At 46.0% G+C, this 20,786-nt stretch overlaps 1 protein-coding gene across 7 annotated transcripts in view; it reads left to right on the top strand.

Moving 5' to 3' along the window:
- The first annotated feature begins 2,230 nt into the window (after positions 1 to 2,230).
- Positions 2,231 to 20,786, top strand: part of EFR3B (EFR3 homolog B) — a 98,214-nt gene continuing 79,658 nt past the window's right edge. For all 7 annotated transcript variants that reach the window (XM_025261440.3, XM_025261445.3, XM_025261444.3 and 4 more), the window contains exon 1: positions 2,231 to 2,493. In XM_025261440.3, the coding sequence (XP_025117225.2) occupies positions 2,416 to 2,493 (78 nt within the window). In that variant the 5' untranslated portion in view covers positions 2,231 to 2,415. The remainder of the gene's footprint in view (positions 2,494 to 20,786) is intronic.

The raw sequence follows: 20,786 nt of genomic DNA, 5'->3' as shown, positions 1-20,786 counted from the left end.
TACATGACTACTGGAAAAACCATAGCTTTGACTAGACAGACATTTGTCGGCAAAGTAATGTCTCTGCTTTTCAATATGCTGTCTCAGTTCAGTTCAGTTCAGTCACTCAGTCGTGTCTGACTCTTTGCAACTCCGTGAGCCGCAGTACACCAGGCCTCCCTGTCCATCACCAACTCCCAAAGTTTACTTAAACTCATGTCCATTGAGTAAGTGATGCCATCCAACCATTTCATCCTCTGTTGTCCCCTTCTCCTCCTGCCTTCAATCTCCCAGCATCAGGGGCTTTTCAAATGAGTCAGTTCTTCACATCAGGTGGCCAAAGTATTGGACTTTCAGCTTCAACATCAGTCCTTCCAATGAATATTCAGGACTGATTTCCTTTAGGGTGGACTGGTTGGATCTCCTTGCAGTCCAAGGGACTCTCAAGAATCTTTTCCAACACCACAGTTCAAAAGCATCAATTCTTCAGCGCTCAGCTTTCTTTGTAGTTCAACTCTCACATCCATACATGACTACTGGAACAACCATAGCCCTGACTAGATGGACCTTTGCTGGCAAAGTAATGTCTCTGCTTTTTAATATGCTGTCTAGGTTGATCATAACTTTTCTTCCAAGGAGTAAGCGTCTTTTAATTTCATAGCTGTGGTCACCATCTGCAGTGATTTTGGAGCCCAAGAAAAGAAAGTCTGTCACTGTTTCCATTGTTTTCCCATCTATTTGCCATGAAGAGATGGGACTGGATGCTCTGATCTTAGTTTTCTGAATACTGAGTTTTAAGCCAACATTTTCACTCTTCTCTTTCACTTTCCTCAAGAGGCTCTTCAGTTCTTCTTCGTTCTCTGTTATAAGGGTGGTGTCTTCTGTGTATCTGAGGTTATTGATATCTCTCCTGGCAATCTTGATTCCAGTTTGTGCTTCATCCAGGCTGGCATTTTGCATGATGTACTCTGCATATAAGTTAAATAAGCCAGTGACAATATACAGCCTTGACATACTTCTTTCCTGATTTGGAATCAGTCTGTTGTTTCATGTCCAGTTCTAACTATTGGTTCTTGACTTGCATACAGATTTTTCAGGAGGCAGATCAGGTGGTCTGGTATTCCCATCTCTTTAAGAATTTTCCACGGTTTGTTGTGATCCACACAGTCAAAGGCTTTGGCATAGTCAATAAAGCAGAAGTAGATGTTTTTCTGGAACTCTCTTGCTTTTTCCATAATCCAACGGATCTTTAAGGGTCTCTCCTCCTTAACTTGTGTTGTTACTGTTCAGTTGCTCAGTAGTGTCCGATTCTTTGGGGCCCCATGAACAGCAGCACACCAGACTTTCCTGTCCTTCACCAACTGCCCGAGCTTCCTCAAATTCATGTCCATTGAGTCGGTGATGCCATCTCCGTCATCCCCTTCTCCTCCTGCCTTCAATCTTTCCCAGCATCAGGGGAACTTCTACTAGCAGAATTTTGAGGACAAACCCCTTCAACCATGCGGCAGATGTGAAATGGAGGCTGGGTGAGAAGCCTTAGGGAAGCCCTGAGTTGGGCTAGAATTTGTCTTCAGGCTATCGGCATGAGCCTTCTGCCCCTCTGTGTCTGAGTCCAGAGAGTGATCCCTGGGGCACAGGTAGAGAGTATCCTGGACACGGCGCATGTGAATTACCAGTGTGAATCCGGGAGAGGAAGAGCAAGTGACTTCCTGCAGCGCTTGAGGGGTAGGACGGGGTGCATTTCTTGCATTCCTGGCCCAGGAAGGACGCGATTTGGTAGTGAGCACTTGACCAGAGAGTGGCTGGGAGGGTAATAGTTAAGGGCTTGATTAGGGAACGGGGGTTTATTAAGGGGGCCAAGGGAGGAGGTGATACTCCCCCCCAATTCCTCTTCCTGGCGCCCCCTGGCTTAGCCAACGCATTCTGGATAAATTTGGGGGAGGGGCTACATCTGCAGTTTCCAGCACCCCTACTGACCCTCGGGGCCCCCGCACGTTACGACAGATCTTAGCTGTCGGCCTAAGCATTCCAACCGGAGCAGGGCGGGTCACTTCCCGTAGGGGACGCTGCCGCTGGAAAACGCTCCACCCAGCACCTGGGGGCGACAGCCTAGGAAAGGTGCTTCTAGGGATCTGGGTTTCTAGGAGGGTGGGAATTGCAGGGGGCGGGGCGGGGTGGGGTGTGGGTGGGGCAGCCAGGCAGTGACTGAGCCTGGGGGGAGGGGCAATATTAGCATAGCCTCCGCCCCTCTCGGCGCAGCCCAGCCCAGAAACCCGAGCGGAGGCCGGCCGCGCTCAGCCCGGGCTGCTGAATGGGCGCGCGGCTCCAGTCCCCTGCCCTCGCGCGTCGGGCCCCTGCTCTCGCTCCCGAACCCGGTCCGACTCCCGCCCCGCCCGGGCCTCCGCCGCCCGCCGACATCCGCCAACCCGGCTGTGAATGAAAGGCCGGCGCCGCCGGGGGCTGGCTGCAAGCGACGCGGCCTCCCGGGAGGCGCTCGCCCCGCTAAGATGTACGGTAAGGAGGGCTCTCTGCCTCCGGGCTGGCAAACTTGCAGGACGCGGACCATTGTCCCTCTGCGGGGCCCCGGCGAGGCCAGAGTGTGCGGACTCGGTGCCCGGCTGGGCTCTTTCTGTCGCTCGGTGTGCGCGCGCCTGCGTTGGGAGGACAAAGATGCTCAGGACCGGAGACCCAGGGGTCTTTATGGTCCTTCGGGCCGCTTGTTTGACGGCTCTGGGGCGAGTGGGCGGTGGTCCGTCAGGGTGCGGCGGGGCTCGGGGGATCCGAAGCAGCTGGGTTTTGGGGAAAGCGAGTCTTCCTTGGTGCCGAGGAGACAGGAGGTGTTGGTGGAGGTGGTCGTGTGACAGCATTTGCAGAATTAACAAAAGCAGGTTGTACTGGGGAGTTTTATGCGGGAAGCCGGTACGGAATTGCGGGGAGACGCTCACTGGCTGCCTTGTGCCGGCTTCAAGGATGTGGGAGGCGGCGCCCGCGGTGCAGAGAGCTGGCCAGAGAGCCAGTTCTGGGAGACAGGTCTCGCCGCCCCTGGATGGACCTGGCCTCTACCCGCCCCTGCCGCCCGTGGGACCCAAGCTCCCTAACTTCCGGGTATGCCCTCGGCAGTGCTGAAGGGGAGAGAAGCTGCCGAGGGTGCCAGGCAGCTCTGGCTGGCCACCTCTGTCTGTCACCCGATCTCTCTTGCCCCCTTCCACGGCCATCCCCTCAACTGATGTGCAACAGTTAGCCAGACCCTCATGATACCCTGCTCTGCCTTAAAATTTTCCAGGAATTCCTCTGGGTTTGGCGGGAGTGTGGGTGAAGAAAAGAGCACTCGGGGTCCAGATTGCAGCCTGGAGGAATGGAGCACGGGAGACCCAGACCAGTTTAGAAATCAACTGCGTTACAGAGCCTCCAGCTGCTGTGTATGTGTCAGAGACAGACAGACAGAGACAGAGAAGAGAGAAAGGATACCCGTGGACCAAAGTCGTCAGAACTCAGGCTCTGGTAGCTATTTAGGGCCAGAAGAGCTGCAGCTATGCTCAGCTCCCACCCCCGCAGCCAGGTAGGGGCTCAGGTGGCACCCAAGGGGTGAGTTGGAAGAAAAGCACATTCTGGATTTAATCCATCACCGAGTCTACTTGGCTGCCTCACTCTGCAAACACTGAGTCACAAAGTTTGTTGGAGGCACAGGAAGCTGAGAGTGGAGTGCAGAGATGCTCAGCAGTCGGTGGGCCTCGTTATTTAGAGATACTCCACCTTATGATCAGCCTCCTCTCCTGCCCACTTTGGTCACACGTGCATTTCTGAACCATGGGGAACATCAGCAGGTCCCTTCAGCAAGTATCCTTTCTCTCCCAATGGGCCGAGGTCGGGGAGTAGAGTGGGAGGGGATTGACTTCAGAGTGTGTGCTGCTGGCCAGTGGGGACTCTGCAGAAATGGTAGCCAGGCAGTTATGTTTTATAAGCTAGAAGCTTGTGAGGTTCCCAGGAGAGAGCTATATTTTCTTACTCTCTGTTCCCCCCCTCCCCATTCTTTTCTGCAGAGTGAGCAGCCTAAGGCTGCAGATCACTTGACAAAAGCATGTGACTGCAGGGGCACCTGCAGTGGGGAAGGAGTTAGGACAAGGCCCATCAGAGTGGGTAAGAATTAGGCATGCTAGTTCTGCTGGGTCACCTGGCAGCATTCAGTCCAAGACTGTTTGATGACTGATCCCAGGATACCTGAGCGGTGGGGGTCCCAATTTACCCCTGTTGCGTGAAGCAAGTCAAGGAAGAGTTGGATGGTACAGAAAGGTGAGCTGGGAAGCTGGCATATCTGGGTGCTATTTTTGGATACATCACGGATTTTCAGGTCTCTTTTATAATATGTTCTTATTCCTCCAGACACAAACAGCGATGGTCCTCACCCCTGAATCATTCATAGAAAGATTATAATGAAGGAATCCTCTGGGCAGTTGCCTGCAGCAGAGTCTTGCCAGTGCTGATAGGGAGATGATTACTGAGTTTTAGGGCAAAGCCTTGTCTCAGGAGTTGTGAGAGGCACCCAGTCTCCAAGGGGAGGGCTTGTTGGCCTGGATTTTAGTATTTTCTTGATGCTTATGAAAAGAAAAGGTCCACGTCATACTTTGAATCGTTCTGTCCTCAGAGGCAGTCGAATGATGAAATAAGAAGTGAATAGGGAGATTGGGAAGGTGTAGAATAATAGACTTCTTATATTTGGTTCTTATTTTTCTAGTGATTTATCCAGGGTGACACAGTTATATAGAAAGGGGCAAAATGAAAATGGGGGCTTCCAAGCCCAGTACCCCTTCCCTCCCCTAATGCCCTAGGTAAGTGCTCGTTAGGAAAATGCCACCAGGGATTTCATTAACTGATGAGCAGTGAGGCCCCTGTGTGGAGCCAACAGTCACCTAAGAGCTTTAGGTAAAAATGTCCCTTGACCATGCACCTGGTTACGGGATCCATTATCAACGTGCATAACCTCACTCCCATTGCCGCCTTTCAGCTGCATGGTGATGCTGGAGATCTTCATCTCCCCTCTTGTCTCCTCCTCACTTCCCTCTGTCCTCGACATCTCAGTCTCTCTGGGTCCTCAGTTTCTCCCATCTTCTTCCTCCCATTTATGGGAGAATAAGGGTCCCTTGTCTTTGCTAGAGGACATGGTATCATCTGGGACAGAAAGGATCCTAGACCTGGCATCAGCCCATCTCAACCCACAGTCAGATCATGGCTATTTCACCTTAGACAGGTGGGTTTGTCTCTTGGAATCACATCTCTGTATTAAATGACAAGATACCCATGTATCTCCCAGTTCTGTGCAAACCTCAGGGCTGGCGCCTGGATGTGACAGTGCATTATAGGAGGTTCTGCACTCACAAGGCAAATCACTCAAAAGCCTGTACCCTTCAGGTCCTCCTGGGCCTTTGCCCGTCTCTCTTCCTCTTTGAGGCTCCTGAACATGTGTGTTTGCAGCATATCCCCCACCTCCCACTTTAGCACACAAGTCACCTTGACCTAGCTAACCACTCAAGCCATTGAACCGCTTCTGCTTCCCTTCACCAGACTTACCCATGCCGCTCCGAACCATCACTCATTCCTAAATCCCAGTCACTTTTTGGAAATGGCTCTCCAAGAGGTCACAGGTGACTCCTCACAATCTTGTTTATACCTATGAACATAGATTGACAAGGGATCTGGGTAAATAAAAAGCACTTTATACTTGGGTGGGAAGACTGTGGGCAAATTCTCTGCAAAAAATGGATTCCCATTAGGTTTTTCTGTGTGTGTGTTATATGTTAGAATTACGTAATTAAAAGTTTCCCTAACCCTTTCCCCGGGGATGAAGCCACAGTGGTCTTACCTGGAAGCCCCCCACTGACCCCCCGAGGTGAGTCCAAGCTCTCTAAGAAATACTGCCCTCGGAATCAGGGCAGCTGGACATGAAGACGATTGGGATGGCTTTTCCCAGAACCCCTGTCTGGGTGGCCCCATCCCTCTAAAACTATATCTGCCCTAACGAACCCCTCCTCACCTCTAGGTTCAGCCCCATCCCCAACACATGCCTTTCTTCAAGCTTTGTGATCCAGAAAGCTGACTGTGGGGAAAACAGCCATGGCACACAGCTTCCTGTAAATGTGCCTTACAGAGCGCTTGTGTGTGACTTGTGGATGGTGGGGAGACCTGCAAGGAGGGGCTGACTCCACCTGCGACACAACGGCTCACCTTTGCAGACAGCTCCATGGATCCTGCTGCTCCTCATCACAGGAGACTCCCACAACATGCACACAGGCACACATGCTCCACCCTCATCCCCTGAATCCTGAGGTGGCCCCATGATGCAGCATATGGTTCAAGTCAGGGTTGTGAGACTGCTCCCCCCTTTCCCTCCGACCCCTGTATTCCCCTTAGGAAGGGATTCAGGATGAGTAGAGCCTATTTTCTCTCTTGTTGCTCACAGTTCAGTGATTTCAAACGGTTGCAGTTTTCTTCTTGCACATAAATAAAAACAAAAAGTTCACATCACCTTATGGAAAACCTGGAAAAGTGAGGAGGGGAAAAAACCACCCGCAATCTTACCCAGTAGAACCACCCGTTTATACTGTTCTATAAATTACCCCTGAGATTTTGTGCTCACCTGCCTTGCCCTTTCTTTTCTCTTTCTCTTGCCTGATCCTGGCATAGTAGCCTGGTTGTGATGGCGCCTCTGCCCCTCAGGTAACCTTGAACTTGACTTTCTGAGCCTGTCTCCTGGCTCTACAAAGTGACAATGCTTGTTTCATGGCAGGGATTAATCAGGGTCAGAGAACTGCCCTCACTCACTCTCTCCTTCCCTTTCTTCAGCTTTCTCTCGTCTCTCTGTTTCTTAGTTTTAAAACAGGTGCAAAAATAAAAATAAATGAAAACTTATGTCTTAAAGCTCAATAACGGTACTGTTCCTGGTATAAAGAAAAGGAAAAAATCTACTTGAAAAGCATCTTTCGGGAATTCCCTGGTAATCCAGTGGTTTGGACTCTGCAGTTCACTGCAGGATGTGGGGGTGGGGGTAGGGATGGATTCGATCCCTGATCAGGAAACTAAGATCCTGCAAGCCACAGCGCGCTGCCAAAAAAGAAAGAAAAGCATCTTTTCCACACCCCCCTCCAGTAGTCATCCAATATTTCTAGAAAACCTGGAAAGCACAATAAACTATAAGCAAGTATAACTGCTTTTACTGTTTTGATATATTTTCTTTCATGCATTTGTTTATGTGGTTAGAATTATTCATTTCCTATAATCTGGTGTTTTATTTTTTTCTACTTAACTTTACATATAAGCATTCCCCCAGCCCCAAGTTAACACAGAATCATTGGCTGCCATTTTTAATGCCCTGTAACAGTCCACTTAATGGACATATAATTTCCTTATTGTACATTTAAGTTATTCATAAAGATTCAGTATTATAACCCTGGGAGGAGTCCCTGGTGCCCAGGGCTTTCTCTGGACTTTGGAATATGTCCCTAACACTCCAGCGAGTTGGGGCTTCCCACGTGGCTCAGCAGTAAAGAATCTGACTGCAATGCAAAAACTGCAGGAAATGTGAGTTAGATCGCTGGGCTGAGAAGATCCCCTGGAGGAGGGCATGGCAACCCATTCCAGTATCCTTGCCTGGAGAATCCCATGGACAGAGGAGCCTGGCAGGCTATAGTCCATGGGGTCACAAAGAGTCAGACACGGCTGAAGCGACTTAGCATGCACGCATGAACGCACACACCAATGTGTATAGACATTTTAAAGCTTTTATATATTGTCAAATTGTGTTCAATCTGTATTGATTACACCAGCAGTTATGAGAGTACCTATCTCCTTTCACTCTCAAAAGCTTTAAAGATTGAGATTTTTTTCCTTATCTTTGTTAATTTGATAGCAAACAACATTTTAACTTGTATTCATTACTAGTGAAGTTAAACACTTCGTATGTTTTCTAACCTTTTGTGTTTTAGTGAATTATCATATGAATATGACTAGTTTATTTATTGAGGATTTAACCTTTTGTCTGTCATTTGCTTTATGCTTTGTATTTTGAAGGGAAAGAGACATGAACTGTCAAGTATTTGTGGAGTATCAACTTTATACGATACTACACAGAGCATCAAAAAGATGCCAATTCCAGTGGGCAAACGAGTTGTAAAGATCTGCAAAAAATTAAACAATACAGAGACAGGTTCAGTAAAATTACACAGTTTTGCAAGGTGGAATGGAGTTACTCTTCAAATAGTCAGCCAGCAATATTTTGATTTGGAAGAGACCCCTGGGAGGTGGAGCCATTAGGAGAGCTTCAGAGGACAGCAAGCATTTGTGTGAGGTTTTGAGGGCTGTGAGGATGGGTCCCCGGGGGCGGGGGCAGGCGTGCCAGGCAGACACAGCAGCGTCAGTGCACAGAGGCGGGGAAAGAAAAGACATATCCAGGGACAGTTAGGGGAGCTACCTGGGATTGGGCAGAGTTTAGGTGATGAAGTGTGTGATGAGAAGGAGATTTTGTCAGGATAAGGAGTTTTCACTTAATCCCTATAAGCAGTAGGAGCCAGGGAAGAGTTTGAAACTGTCAAATGGCTGATTTTGCTCAACTGATGCTTTAAAGAAATGAAAACTAGGGGGCACTGTGCAGAATCTATGTGGGCGGGGAGGGGGGCGATGATGGGAAGATGAAGAAAAGAGGGAGATAGATGCTACAGCTGCAGGAGTGAGAAAGTTTTGGACCAGTTACAACTGTGCATATGTAATAGAAGATGTTTGCCCCTTAAAAAAAGTAGTGATGGGAGTGGGTGGGTGGGAGTGGGCGCAGGTGGGGATAAGGTGAACTGAAACTTAAAAAATTCCCATGGTACATAAAATGTGGGTTATATAAGAAGATATAAAAAACAGTTTGTTTATTTTGAAATAGGTGCTAAATTACCTCAAACAGTACATTTATTATAATCTAGCTAGTAATAAAGAGGATTTGGAGCATATATTTTATACATGTGCACACACACACACACCTGTGCTACGATAAATAAAGAGATCAACTCAAAGAAAATCTAAGAGTAAAACAGAGGGGAAAAAGCCAGAAATAAAGTCATATCAGGGAAAAAGTACCTACCACCTGGCCCTGTTGCAAATTCAGTTTTTAGCTTCCTGTAGCTCACAAGAGAAAAGTCATTTGCAAAACTCATGGCATCTATAAAACTTTTTAAAATGCAGTTGCCTAGGACAAATACAGCTTTTTGAGATGCTAAGATAAATTCTTCCCCGAGTTCCTCCTTAAGGAGGAGATATTTCAAAAGTATTGACCTAAATTCTATTTTTCTTTTGAAAATATAGTTCCCCTCATTGGCTGTATCCCAGTTCGTAAAGTATGAAAGAAAAGAAAGAAAGAGAAAGTCGCTCAGTCTTTGCAATTCCATAGACTATACAGTCCATGGAATTCTCCAGGCCAGAATACTGGAGAGGGTAGCCTTTCCCTTCTCCAGGGGCTCTTCCCAACCCAAGGATTGAACCCAGGTCTCCCATATTGCAGTCAGATTCTTTACCTGCTGAGCCACAAGGGGAGTCCTTTGTAGAGTATGAAGACTGGTCCAAATTGGAGTTTGTGGGTTCTGACTCCCCCCTCAGAAATTGCCACAGACTCTGCTCGTGGCTTCCTTCCTAGTTCCGATAAGCCAGGACTTGCCGAGGCTCTTGCCCACCTTTGAAGCTGTGGGTATTATTTTCTCCCTCCATGGATGAATGTCACTCCACATCTTTTGAGAATTTGCTCCCTGGAGAAGCTATTTCTGCCTCTACAGTCCATGGAAGCAGTCTATCCCTCTCATTCACTTGCCTTACAATAAGTCCCCTACATACGAACCTTCAAGTTGCAAACTTTCAAAGATGCAAACGTGTATCTGGTTCCAGCAAGGAACCTGAACCTGTGCCATCATGGCATGAGTTAAATTGCAGCTTTCCCTCCATCTCCTTTTGCTGAAGATCCTTCAGCTCTAGTAGCATCTCCCACCTTGTCTCCCTCCTCCAGTCAGTAACTCTTCTTGCCTGTTCACTTGAAGCCAGCTCCTGGATGCCAGCCATTGTACTATACTACTGTACTTTTCAAGGTTCTGTACTCTAAGATTTAAAATATTTATTTTTTGTGTTTGTTTTTTATGTATGTATTATTTATGTGAGAATTATTAGAAACCTATTACAATACAGTATTACATAGCCAATTGTGTTAGTTGGGTGCCTAGGCTAACTTTGTAGGACTTATGAACTTGCTCTTCAAACCAAACTCACTTGTATGTAGGGGACTTACTATATTTTAATTCACTGCACAGCCATTGAGCACAATCTAATATGTTTCCCACAGTTCACTTCTCTTGTTCTCTACTGCATCTTTAGGGCACAGATCACTGCCTGGTAAAAAGCAGATGCTCAAAAACCTGCTCTTTCATCCTTGTTGAATGAATGAACCCTGAGCTAGAGGTCTTTCCTAAAATTTATCTCTTTATAACTTTGTTTCCATTCATTGGGCACCACTATGTGCCAAGCAGTAGTCTAAGCACTTTTTAAGTATTTACTGATTTTTTTGTTGTTGTTCAGTGGATAAGTCATTTCCGACTTTTTATGACCCTGTGGACTGCAGCACGCCAGGCTCCTCCGTCCTCCACTATCTCCGGAGTTTGCTCAAATACATGTCCATTGAGTTGGTGATGTTATCTAACCACCTCATCCTCTGCTGCACCCTTCTCCTTTTCCTTCAGTCTTTCCCAGAATCAGGGTCTTTTCCAATGAGTCAGCTCTTCTCACCAGATGGCCAAAGTATTGGAGCTTCAGCTTCAGCATAAGTCCTTCCAGGGTTGATTTCCAGATATTCAGGGTTGATTTCCTTTAGGATTGACTGGTTTGATCTCCTTGCAATCCGAAGGACTTTCAGTAGTCTTCTCTAGCATCAGAATTCGAAAGCACTTATTGATTTTCAGTTCAGTTCAGTTCAGTTCAGTTCAGTCACTCAGTCGTGTCCGACTCTGCGACCCCATGAATTGCAGCACGCCAGGCCTCCCTGTCCATCACCAACTCCCGGAGTTCACTCAAACTCATGTCCATCGAGGCGGTGATGCCATCCAGCCATCTCATCCTCTGTCGTCCCCTTCTCCTCCTGCCCCCAATCCCTCCGAGCATTAGAGTAATCCTCCCCAAATTCTGGGGATTGGGAATTATTATTCTCATTTTAGAAATGAGAAAATTGAGATGCTGAGAGTTTTAGTGACCCACCTGTGGCTGCACACTTAGGTGACTGCACTGGGATTGGAACCTCGGCATTCCAACTCCAGACTCTGGGCTCACCCCCACCCCCACTCCTACACTGCTGTCCCTCAAATATTCCAAATGTTTCAGAGAATATGGGTCTTTCCTTTGCAGAGCTCCCTGTACCACAGAGAGTGGTACATGTTAATCTGGGGAGAGAGGAGAGTGCACACAACAGACATGAACTCCTGAGGGGATATGCCTTCTGGTTGGTTACAGGCCAGTCAGCAGAGAAGCTGGGAGCTGTCACTTCTGGTTGGAGCCTCTGCTTCTTGGCAGCCTGCCCACCTGCTTTATGACTGTTTACTTTGTTGGAGAGAGAAAGGGCCCCAGGAAGAGTCTGGGGACCTAGATGAGGAAACGGCAAGTAAGAGAGGAGTCAGGAGAGTAGGTTGGTGAGAGTGGAAGACAGAAGGCAGGTGCCAGGGACGTCATGAAAAACGGGAGCATGGGCTGCCTCTCGAAAGAGAGAGAGAAGGGGATATATGTATCAGATCAGATCAGATCAGATCAGTCACTCAGTCGTGTCCGATTCTTTGCGACCCCATGAATCACAGCACACCAGGCCTCCCTGTCCATCACCAACTCCCGGAGTTCACTCAGACTCACATCCATCGAGTCAGTGATGCCATCCAGCCATCTCATCCTCTGTCGTCCCCTTCTCCTCCTGCCCCCAATCCCTCCCAGCATCAGAATCTTTTCCAATGAGTCAACTCTTCGCATGAGGTGGCCAAAGTACTGGAGTTTCAGCTTTAGCATCATTCCTTCCAAAGAAATCTCAGGGCTGATGTCCTTCAGAATGGACTGGTTGGATCTCCTTGCAGTCTTATTCACATTGAGGTTTGACAGAAAACAACAAAATTCTGTAAAGCAATTATCCTTCAATTAAAAAAATAAAATAAAATTAATGATATGAAAAAAAAAGAAAGAGAGAGAGATGGGCAGACAGGGTGGGGCTGTCAGCCAGCACTGAGTCACACATATGCCTGCTTTGCAGTGTTCTTAACAACATGGTCCATGGTCAGGGCTTGGAGAACTGAGAAAGACTCTAGAGATTGAGACATTCGTTCATGGGAGGAGCTTCTGCTTTTCTGATAGTTTGACCATGAATTTAGAACTCCTTCCCTACATCTTCAGCTCCATCCAGTCTAGAACCAGCGATTGTTGCCTCTGAGAGGCGGGGTTGGGACTTGGCTGTGTGTGTGAGAGAGGGGTGGTGGTCCAAGTCCCCAGTGGCCACCTGCAAGCCATAGGTCCCTAGTTCCTCTCTCTGAGCGTATTTCCTCCCCAATAACAATGGGGATAATTAATTTGCTTTGTATGTGCACGCTGCATGCTCAGTCACTTCAGTCATGTCCGTGTCCAACCCTTTGCGGCCCCATTGACTGTAGCCCACCAGGTGCCTCTGTCCATGGGATTTTCCAGGCAAGAATTCTGGAGTGGGTTGCCATGCCCTCCTCCAGGGGATCTTCCTGACCCAGGAATGGAACCCTCATCTCTTACGTCTCCTGCATTGACAGGCAGGTTCTTTACCAGTAGCAACACCTGAGAGAGGGGTCAAATGAGAAAATGTCCCTGTACATGTATTTACTTTACAAAACATGGTACCTATGAAGGGGGATATTATCACCATCTGAGTAATTCTTGTGGATGCTTCTGGGGCATGGCCATGCCCTCTCCAGAAACAGTGATAATCCCTGCTTACGAGGATACATATGTCATACTTCAACTGTATTTGTTAAAATCCTTAGACAGAAGTTTTGGGTAATAAGAATACAAACCTGAGAGCTGCTGCAGAATTGGCAAGCTGAGCCCCTGACTCTGGGAAGTCTGCTTGCCAGATGGGAGCCCTAAGAGGGGACATAGCACCTATTCTGTTGAGCACTTGTTTGTCTCCTAGAGGACCATCTGCAGATTGGTGGGCCATGACTGTGTCCCTCTCATCTCTGTACCAGAAAGATGAGAAAATCTCTTAGACCACAAAGAGGACAGGAATGACATCTTCATCTAAGTCCTTAGAATATGCTAAATCCTTATGCGTTACAAAACTGTAGCGATGTTTAGTTATTTTGTGCAGTATATGCACCCAGAACAACCGTTATGGTGATGGACGTCATTACATCAGTGGCTAAGCTGGGGACACAGAAATTTGGAAGACCAATCATCTGGCCAAGGTCACGCAGCTGGGTGAAGTTCATTCTCTCCACTGTCTCCTGAGCAAGTGTTCACAGAACTGCATGCGAGATTAAAACACTGCTTTTGTACCTGATGGTGTTGACAAGTGTCTTGTGCCAAACAGTATATTTTCCCACAAGAGAATTCCAAACAGAATATTTCAGTAGCTTGTACGTAGTTTAGCTGTTGGCTTTACATCTAGGAATATGGGTGCCTGGTGAGGACTTGGAAGCTCAGTGCCCTAATGCACATCCTGAATCTGCCTATAAATCTGAGAATTAAGATTTCTGGGCTCAAATGCCAACTTTTTCCTTACCCTACAGAATGACTCAGGTAAATTCAAGCACCTGGAACCAGGAGATTTGTAGCTTGGTAGGACTCCAAGCTTCATCATTAACTATTCAGAAAGACTTCTCTCCATGTCCCAACTTTGTTTTTAGGTGAATGGTATGTGAAATAGCATTTATAAATCAGAACCTCTAAGGTACAAGCACATTTATAAAGATCTTGAGTGAATATCTGTAGAAAGGCCCTGCTTGTAATAAAGTGATGCATTCCTAGCATCACTCCTAGCCTCTCACTACTTGTGCGGGAGGTGCTCCTGGAGCTGAATCATACAGGATGGATGCTGAAAAAATTCAGAGCTCTGCAGCCTCCGCCAAGCCCTCTTTGTGTCCCCAACTGTATCTTATACTTTGCTGTTATTTTTATCATGTATTTGTCACACTAAATGTCATTTATTTCTTTACACAGTAGATCTGTGAACCTCTTGAGGACACAACCTCTATCTTAATCTTTGTTTTTCCTGGCACCTAGGGAAAATCTCTAGTATATAGTAAGAGCTCAGATATTTGCATTAAACTATAAAATTGTTATATGTGTCATTCATCCAACTATACATACACATGTGGCAATCCAGGTTTCCAAGAAACCATTGCTGGTGGGCTGAGGAATCTCCCCAAGGTCGGAGACAATAATATTTTATCATCTTACTATGCCTTCCTGCATAGATCATAATTTTGTATAGAATAAAATATTCTTTATAGAATAAAGAATATGCCAGAATATAACCACTTGGCTTTTCCTCCAGATTTTAATGGTGTTAGTCATGAGAAATAGCCACTTGGCCTACTGATGAGATGGTTAAGGCGGTTAGAGAGTCATTCCTACACATTTCTTACTTGGTTTGTGGATCTCAGAATAAATGGTACAATCATTTTCTTCAAAAAGCAAGGTTACTTAGTGGCATAATTATGGGCAAATCTTTATTTTGATTTCCATTCATATCATCTGTGCATTATTCCTTCACAAAACAAGAAAGATGAAAAGGCCTTTTGACGCAAAAGCAATGAAATGTCTGTTTCTCATTGCTTGGAAGCACTGGCCAGAATGTTCCCAGATAAAGCACTCTGCTCCCTTGTGCTCCTTCCGTCTCAGGGCTGGAGCAAAAGGGCACCTGCAATAATTGGTGTGCTGACCTTGGCTGGGGGGCTTATACAGCAGGGTAGGAAGGGGAAAAAATACCAGCATCATCCCATTGTTTTCCTCAACCCCCGTGAGAGGCCTGGCCCTCCTAGCAGGCCTGGACCCAGGGGCTGCTAAATAAACATGTCCAGTTGTCTGTCTGTCTTGAGAAATTTCACCCCCAAAGCTATACTGTTCCCCAGCACTGCTGAGAATGTCCTATTCTCCCCCAGACAACACTGTCAGAGGAGAACAGGCCTGAGCGTTCCGGGGAGGAGTGGGTGGTGCTGGACCTGGAACAAGGCCTCCCTTCTGCTCTCTCAAGGGCATTCGTTGCCGCACTGGGAGGGAGGGTTGGCCGGCAGGGTGACTCAGGCAATGTTGCTGTGTGAATCTGGGCAAGATTCTCAACCTCCCTCATATTCTCTCATCTGTAAGTTGGGAGAGCTGGACTGGATGGTCTTTAAGGGTTTCCCAGTTCTTATGTCTGCGACGGGGTTGGGGCGACTGGTCTGTCCTGTGAGTGAGACAGCAGGGACCAGGAGTGAGGGGCACACCCATAGCAGAAGATCTAAGTGGTGACTGTGTAGGCGCTGTGGTCTTGGGTTCTTTATGTAACCTGGCCATGCACCCGTTTCCTCATTGATAAGACCAGGATAATGATCCCTTTGTTAATTCAAATAGTCCCTGTCCTGAGGTCCTGTTGAATGGATTGATACTTGCTGACAGTATGCTGGGGTAGGCGTGGAGAAGAGGCGTGTGTCTTCCAAGTGCTGGGCACTCTGATTCTTGCTCTGTGTGCATTCACATTTCACAAAAGCCTTACGTAGTAGATATTCTTTTCCCCTCTCCCATCTTCATATAGGGCTTCCCTGGTGGCTCAGATGGTAGAGTTTGCCTGCAATGCAGGAGACCAGGTTCAATCTCTGGATTGGGAAGATCCCTTAGAGAAGGAAATGGCAATCCACTCCAGTATTCTTGCCGGGAAAATCCCATGGACAGAGGAGCCTGGCAGGCTACAGTCCATGGGGTCACAAAGAGTCGGACATGACTGAACGACTAACACACGCAATCTTCAAATAAGGATAATGAAGTTCAGAGAAATTAAATGTCTTGTCCAGGGTCATCCAGCTCATTAAGTAGCATAACTAAGAAAAAACCCAGGTCTGGATTTTTTTCCAACACTTTTTTCTTCTAGTCCAAATGTTTCTTATTTAAAACACCATTATTAATTGGACTACATAAAAATTTAAAACTTTGATGTACCAAAGTACACCATCAACAGAGTGATAAGGAAACCCATGGAATGGCAACCCAGAAAATATTTGCAAATCCTGTATCTGATAAGGGAATTCTATCCAGAATATATAAATACTGCCTACAACTCAGCAACAGAAAAACAACTTGGTTAAAAATGGGAATAGGACTTGAATAGACAAGTTGGACACAACTGAGCGACTTCACTTTCATGCATTGGAGAAGGAAATGGCAACCCACTCCAGTATTCTTGCCTGGAGAATCCCAGGGACAGAGGAGCCTGGTGGGCTGCCATCTATGGGGTCGCACAGAGTCGGACATGACTGAAGCAACTTAGCAGCAGCAGCAGCAGACATTTCTTCAAAGACAATATATAAATGGCCAACAAATACATGAAAAGATGCTCCATATCACTAATTATTAGGGAAATGCAAATCAAAACCACAATGAGATGCCACTTCACACTGATTAAGATGGCTATTATATATTTTTTTAAAAAGCGGGAAATAACAAGTGTTGATGAGTGTGTACAGAAATTGGAACCCTGTTCACTGCCAGTGGGAATGTAAAATGAAAATAATTTCCACAATGGAAAATGGTATGGCAGTTTTTGAAAAAAATTAAAAACAGAGCTACCATATGATCCAGTAATTCCATCCCTAGATATGTATCAAAAAAAGCAAAAGCAGGGCCTCAAAAAGATACAGTACACCCATGCCCACAGCAGCATCACGAGAAACAGCCGAAAGTGGAAGCTAGCTAAATATATCTAGACAGATGAATGGATAAACAAAATGTGGCATGTACATTCAGTGGAATATTATTTAGCCTTGAAAAGGAAGGGAATCCTGACACGTGCCATGAAAGGGATGAACCCCAAGGATGTGCTAAGTGAAGTAAACCAGTCACAAAATGACACACTCTGCGTGATTTCATTCATGTGAGATACCTAGAGCAGTCAGCTTCATGGACAGGAGGTAGGACAGAGGTCACCAGGGGCTGAGGGGATGGGGTGTGGAGAGTTGTTTAATGGGTACAGAGTTTTGCAAGCTGAAAAGAGTTCTGGAGCACAATTCATGCTGGGAAGATGATCTAGCATTGGTTACCTTGTTGCTTGGGATGTATATAAAAGAAGACTCAGCAACTAAAACCATCATATTCTTGGGATCCTTAGAAAAAACTCCTCCAACTTAAGAATGTTATTAAAGTGCTATCTTTCAAAGAAAATCTATATAATATCAAAGGCATATCTATGGCTGCATTCTTATAAAAGTAGCTAGAGAAATGATTGTCCAGTTTGGTGATTTTGTTGCAGATGATCTGTGTGTGTGCTATGTCGCTTCAGTCGTATCCGAGTCAGTGTGACCCTATGGACTGTAGCCCACCAGGCTCCTCTATCCATGGGATTCTCCAGGCAAGAATACTGGAGTGGGTTGCCATTTCCTCCTCTAGGGGATCTTCCCAACCTAGGGATCAAACCTGCATCTCCTCTGTCTCCTGCATTGGCAGGCGAGTTCTTTACCAACAGTGCCGCCTGGGAAGCCCATAGATGGTCTGATTTAATGGCAAATGTGTTATTCACATTGTGGAGGTATAGCTCAAGGTATATCTCAAGGAGCTAGCCACTGTCCTTTGAGAAGTAAAACTGAGGTACCAGGAGAGGTCATATGACTGCCAGTGGAAAAAAGAGTGTCAGACATATCCCACCGAAGAAAACAAGCAGTGAATTCAGATATTGGCCCCAAATGAATCACAAGAGTTGGTGCTTGAAACTGCAGATTGATATTTGGTGGAGCTGTCTCTTACACAGGCAACTCCAAATGACCTGCTCTGAGGTCAGCAGCAACAAGCTTTATTTATTTACAAAAAAATCTAATGCCACGCTAGAGAACCTGTCATCGATGCATGTGTACTAGCCCTGAAAGAGACCCACTAGAATACTTACAGTGGTTATTTCTGGGCGATAGGATCCCAGGTGATTTTTAAACTCTTTTAAAAACTTTTGGTATTATATCTAGGGATGGAATTACTGGATCATATGGTAGCTCTGTTTTTAATTTTTTTAAAGTTTTTAAAAGAGTTTATAAGAGTTTTTAAAAGAGTCACAGATATAGAAAGCAAACTTAGGCTACCAGGGAATACATGGGGGGAGGAATAAATTGAGAGATTGGGATTGACATATGCAAACTATTTAAAATAGATACCTAATAAGGACCTACTGTAGAGCACAGGGAACACTGCTCAATACTTTGTAATGGTCCATATGGGAAAAGAATCTAAAAAAAGAGTGGATATATATATATGTGTAACTGATTCACTTTCCTGTATACCTGAAGCTAATACAAAATTGTAAATCAACTATGCTCCATTAAAAATTTTTTTAAATAAAATAACACATACACATACAAACCCCCTTATTTCTTATTATTCACATGTTGTATAGTGAGCATGTCTTTTAATGGCAGAACATAGATATGATCCAAAGTGTTTTTCATCATCAAAGGCCTGTGGATGGTTATCGAACATCTTCTAATTATGTTTTAGATATAATTAGGCAAGTTCAGTTCAGTCATTCAGTCATGTCTGACTCTTTGCAACCCCATGGACTGCAGCATGCCAGGCTTCCCTGTCCATCACCAACTCCCAGAGCTTACTCACACTCATGTCCATCGAGTCAGTGATACCATCCAACCAACTCATCCTCTGTCGTCCCCTTCACCTCCTGCCTTCAATCTTTCCCAGCATCAGGGTCTTTTCCAATGAGTCAGTTCTTTTCATCAGGTGGCCAAAGAATTGGAGCTTCAGCATCAGTCCTTCCAGTGAATATTCAGGACTGATTTCCTTTAGGATGGACTGGTTGGATCTTCTTACTGTCCAAGGGACTCTCAAGAGTCTTCTCCAATACCACAGTTCAAAGTATCAATTCTTTGGCACTCAGATTTCTTTATAGTCCAACTTGCACATCCATACATGACTACTGGATAAAAACCATAGCTGTGACTAGACAGACCTTTGTCAGCAAGTAATATCTCTGCTTTTTAATACACTGTCTAGGTTGGTCATAGCTTTTCTTCCAAGGAGCAAGCATCTTTTAATTTCATGGCTGCAGTCACCATCTGCAGTGATTTTTGGAGCCCAAGAAAATAAAGTCTGTCACTATTTTCATTGTTTCCCCATCTATTTGCCATGAAGTGATGGGACCAGATGCCATGATCTTCGTTTTTGAATGTTGAGTTTTAAACCAACTCTTTCACTGTCCTCTTTCACTTTCATCAAGAGGCTCTTCAGTTCTTCACTTTCTGCCGTAAGTGTGGTGTCATCTGCATATCTGAGGTTATTGATATTTCTCCCCACAATCTTGATTCCAGCTTGTGTTTCTTCCAGTCCAGCATTTCTTGTGATATACTCTTTATGTAAGTTAAATAAGCAAGGTGACAATATACAGACTTGATGTACTCCTTTCCCAATTTGGAACCAGTCCATTGTTCCATGTCCAGTTCTAACTATTTCTTCTTGACTTGCATACCGATTTCTCAGGAGGCAGGTAAAGTGGTCTGGTATTCCCATCTCTTTAAGAATTTTCCAGTTTGTTGTGATCCACATAGTCAAAGGATTTAGGGTAGTCAATGAAGCAGAAGTAGATGTTTTTCTGGAGTTCTCTTGCCTTTCCTATGATCCAGTGGATGTTGGCAGTTGGATATCTGATTAGGCAAGAATACATGCAAAAACAAATCAATGCTGATAGAAGTTAGAAATCAGATAGTGGTTGGGTGCAGGGGTTGACTGGAAAAGAGAACTCTTTGGGGACATCCCAAAGTTTTCTCTCTTATTTGGGCGGTGGTTACACAAGTGTACAAACAGTTGTAGAGACTCTCAGCACTGAATTGGGAAGATCTGTGCATCTACTGCCTGTGAATTATGTTGCAATAAGACAGCAGGAAAGCCAGGGAAAGAAGAAAACAGGCATGCAAACAATCGCTTGTCTGTTTTGCATCGCTGGCAGTTGGTGTGCCAGAAGACAGGCAGGGATCTGTGCCAGCCAGCACCGAGCTCTTACCCGAAGCCCAGCAGGGTCCCCAGCACCCCAGTGAAAGCGCTCATTGAGAGCTGCTGGTCGGGGCTCACACTGCTGGAAAACTCACATACTGAGGAGACAGTGGAAGAAGCTGACCCAGGAAGTCCAGCCTGGCGTTGGCAGCTGGGAGGCTGATGGAGCCGGCTGGGCAGTAGGCAGAGAGCCTGTAAAAAAGAGCCATCTGGTGCAAGGCCTTTTGAGCATTGCCAATGGCATCGCTGAATCTCACTGAACCTTAAAGACAGAACACAGGCCGGCTTGACCAGGCCTGCAGCCCTGTCTCAGCATCAGCACAGACACGGCCAATGGCTAAGCAGGGCTGGGTGTTTGTGCAGGACTGATTTTTCCATTTCTTCCTTGAGGCTTCTGTGACCTCCCAGGGATGTCATTCTCCTAAAAATGCATAGCCTTTTAATAGCCTTATTATTCACCTGTTTCTTAATAATGTGCTGGCTTGTGACGTCTTTGCACAAAGATCTACATCTCCCTAGCTAAAATTGGATTTTTTTTTTCTAATGGCACATGAAAGTGGATAAATCTC

Source organism: Bubalus bubalis, chromosome 12 (genome assembly GCF_019923935.1).
Source record: "Bubalus bubalis isolate 160015118507 breed Murrah chromosome 12, NDDB_SH_1, whole genome shotgun sequence".
In the NCBI taxonomy this organism is placed as follows: Eukaryota; Metazoa; Chordata; class Mammalia; order Artiodactyla; family Bovidae; genus Bubalus; species Bubalus bubalis.
Note: the sequence above shows the minus strand (reverse complement) of the source record. Positions and strands in the feature narration are given on the sequence as shown.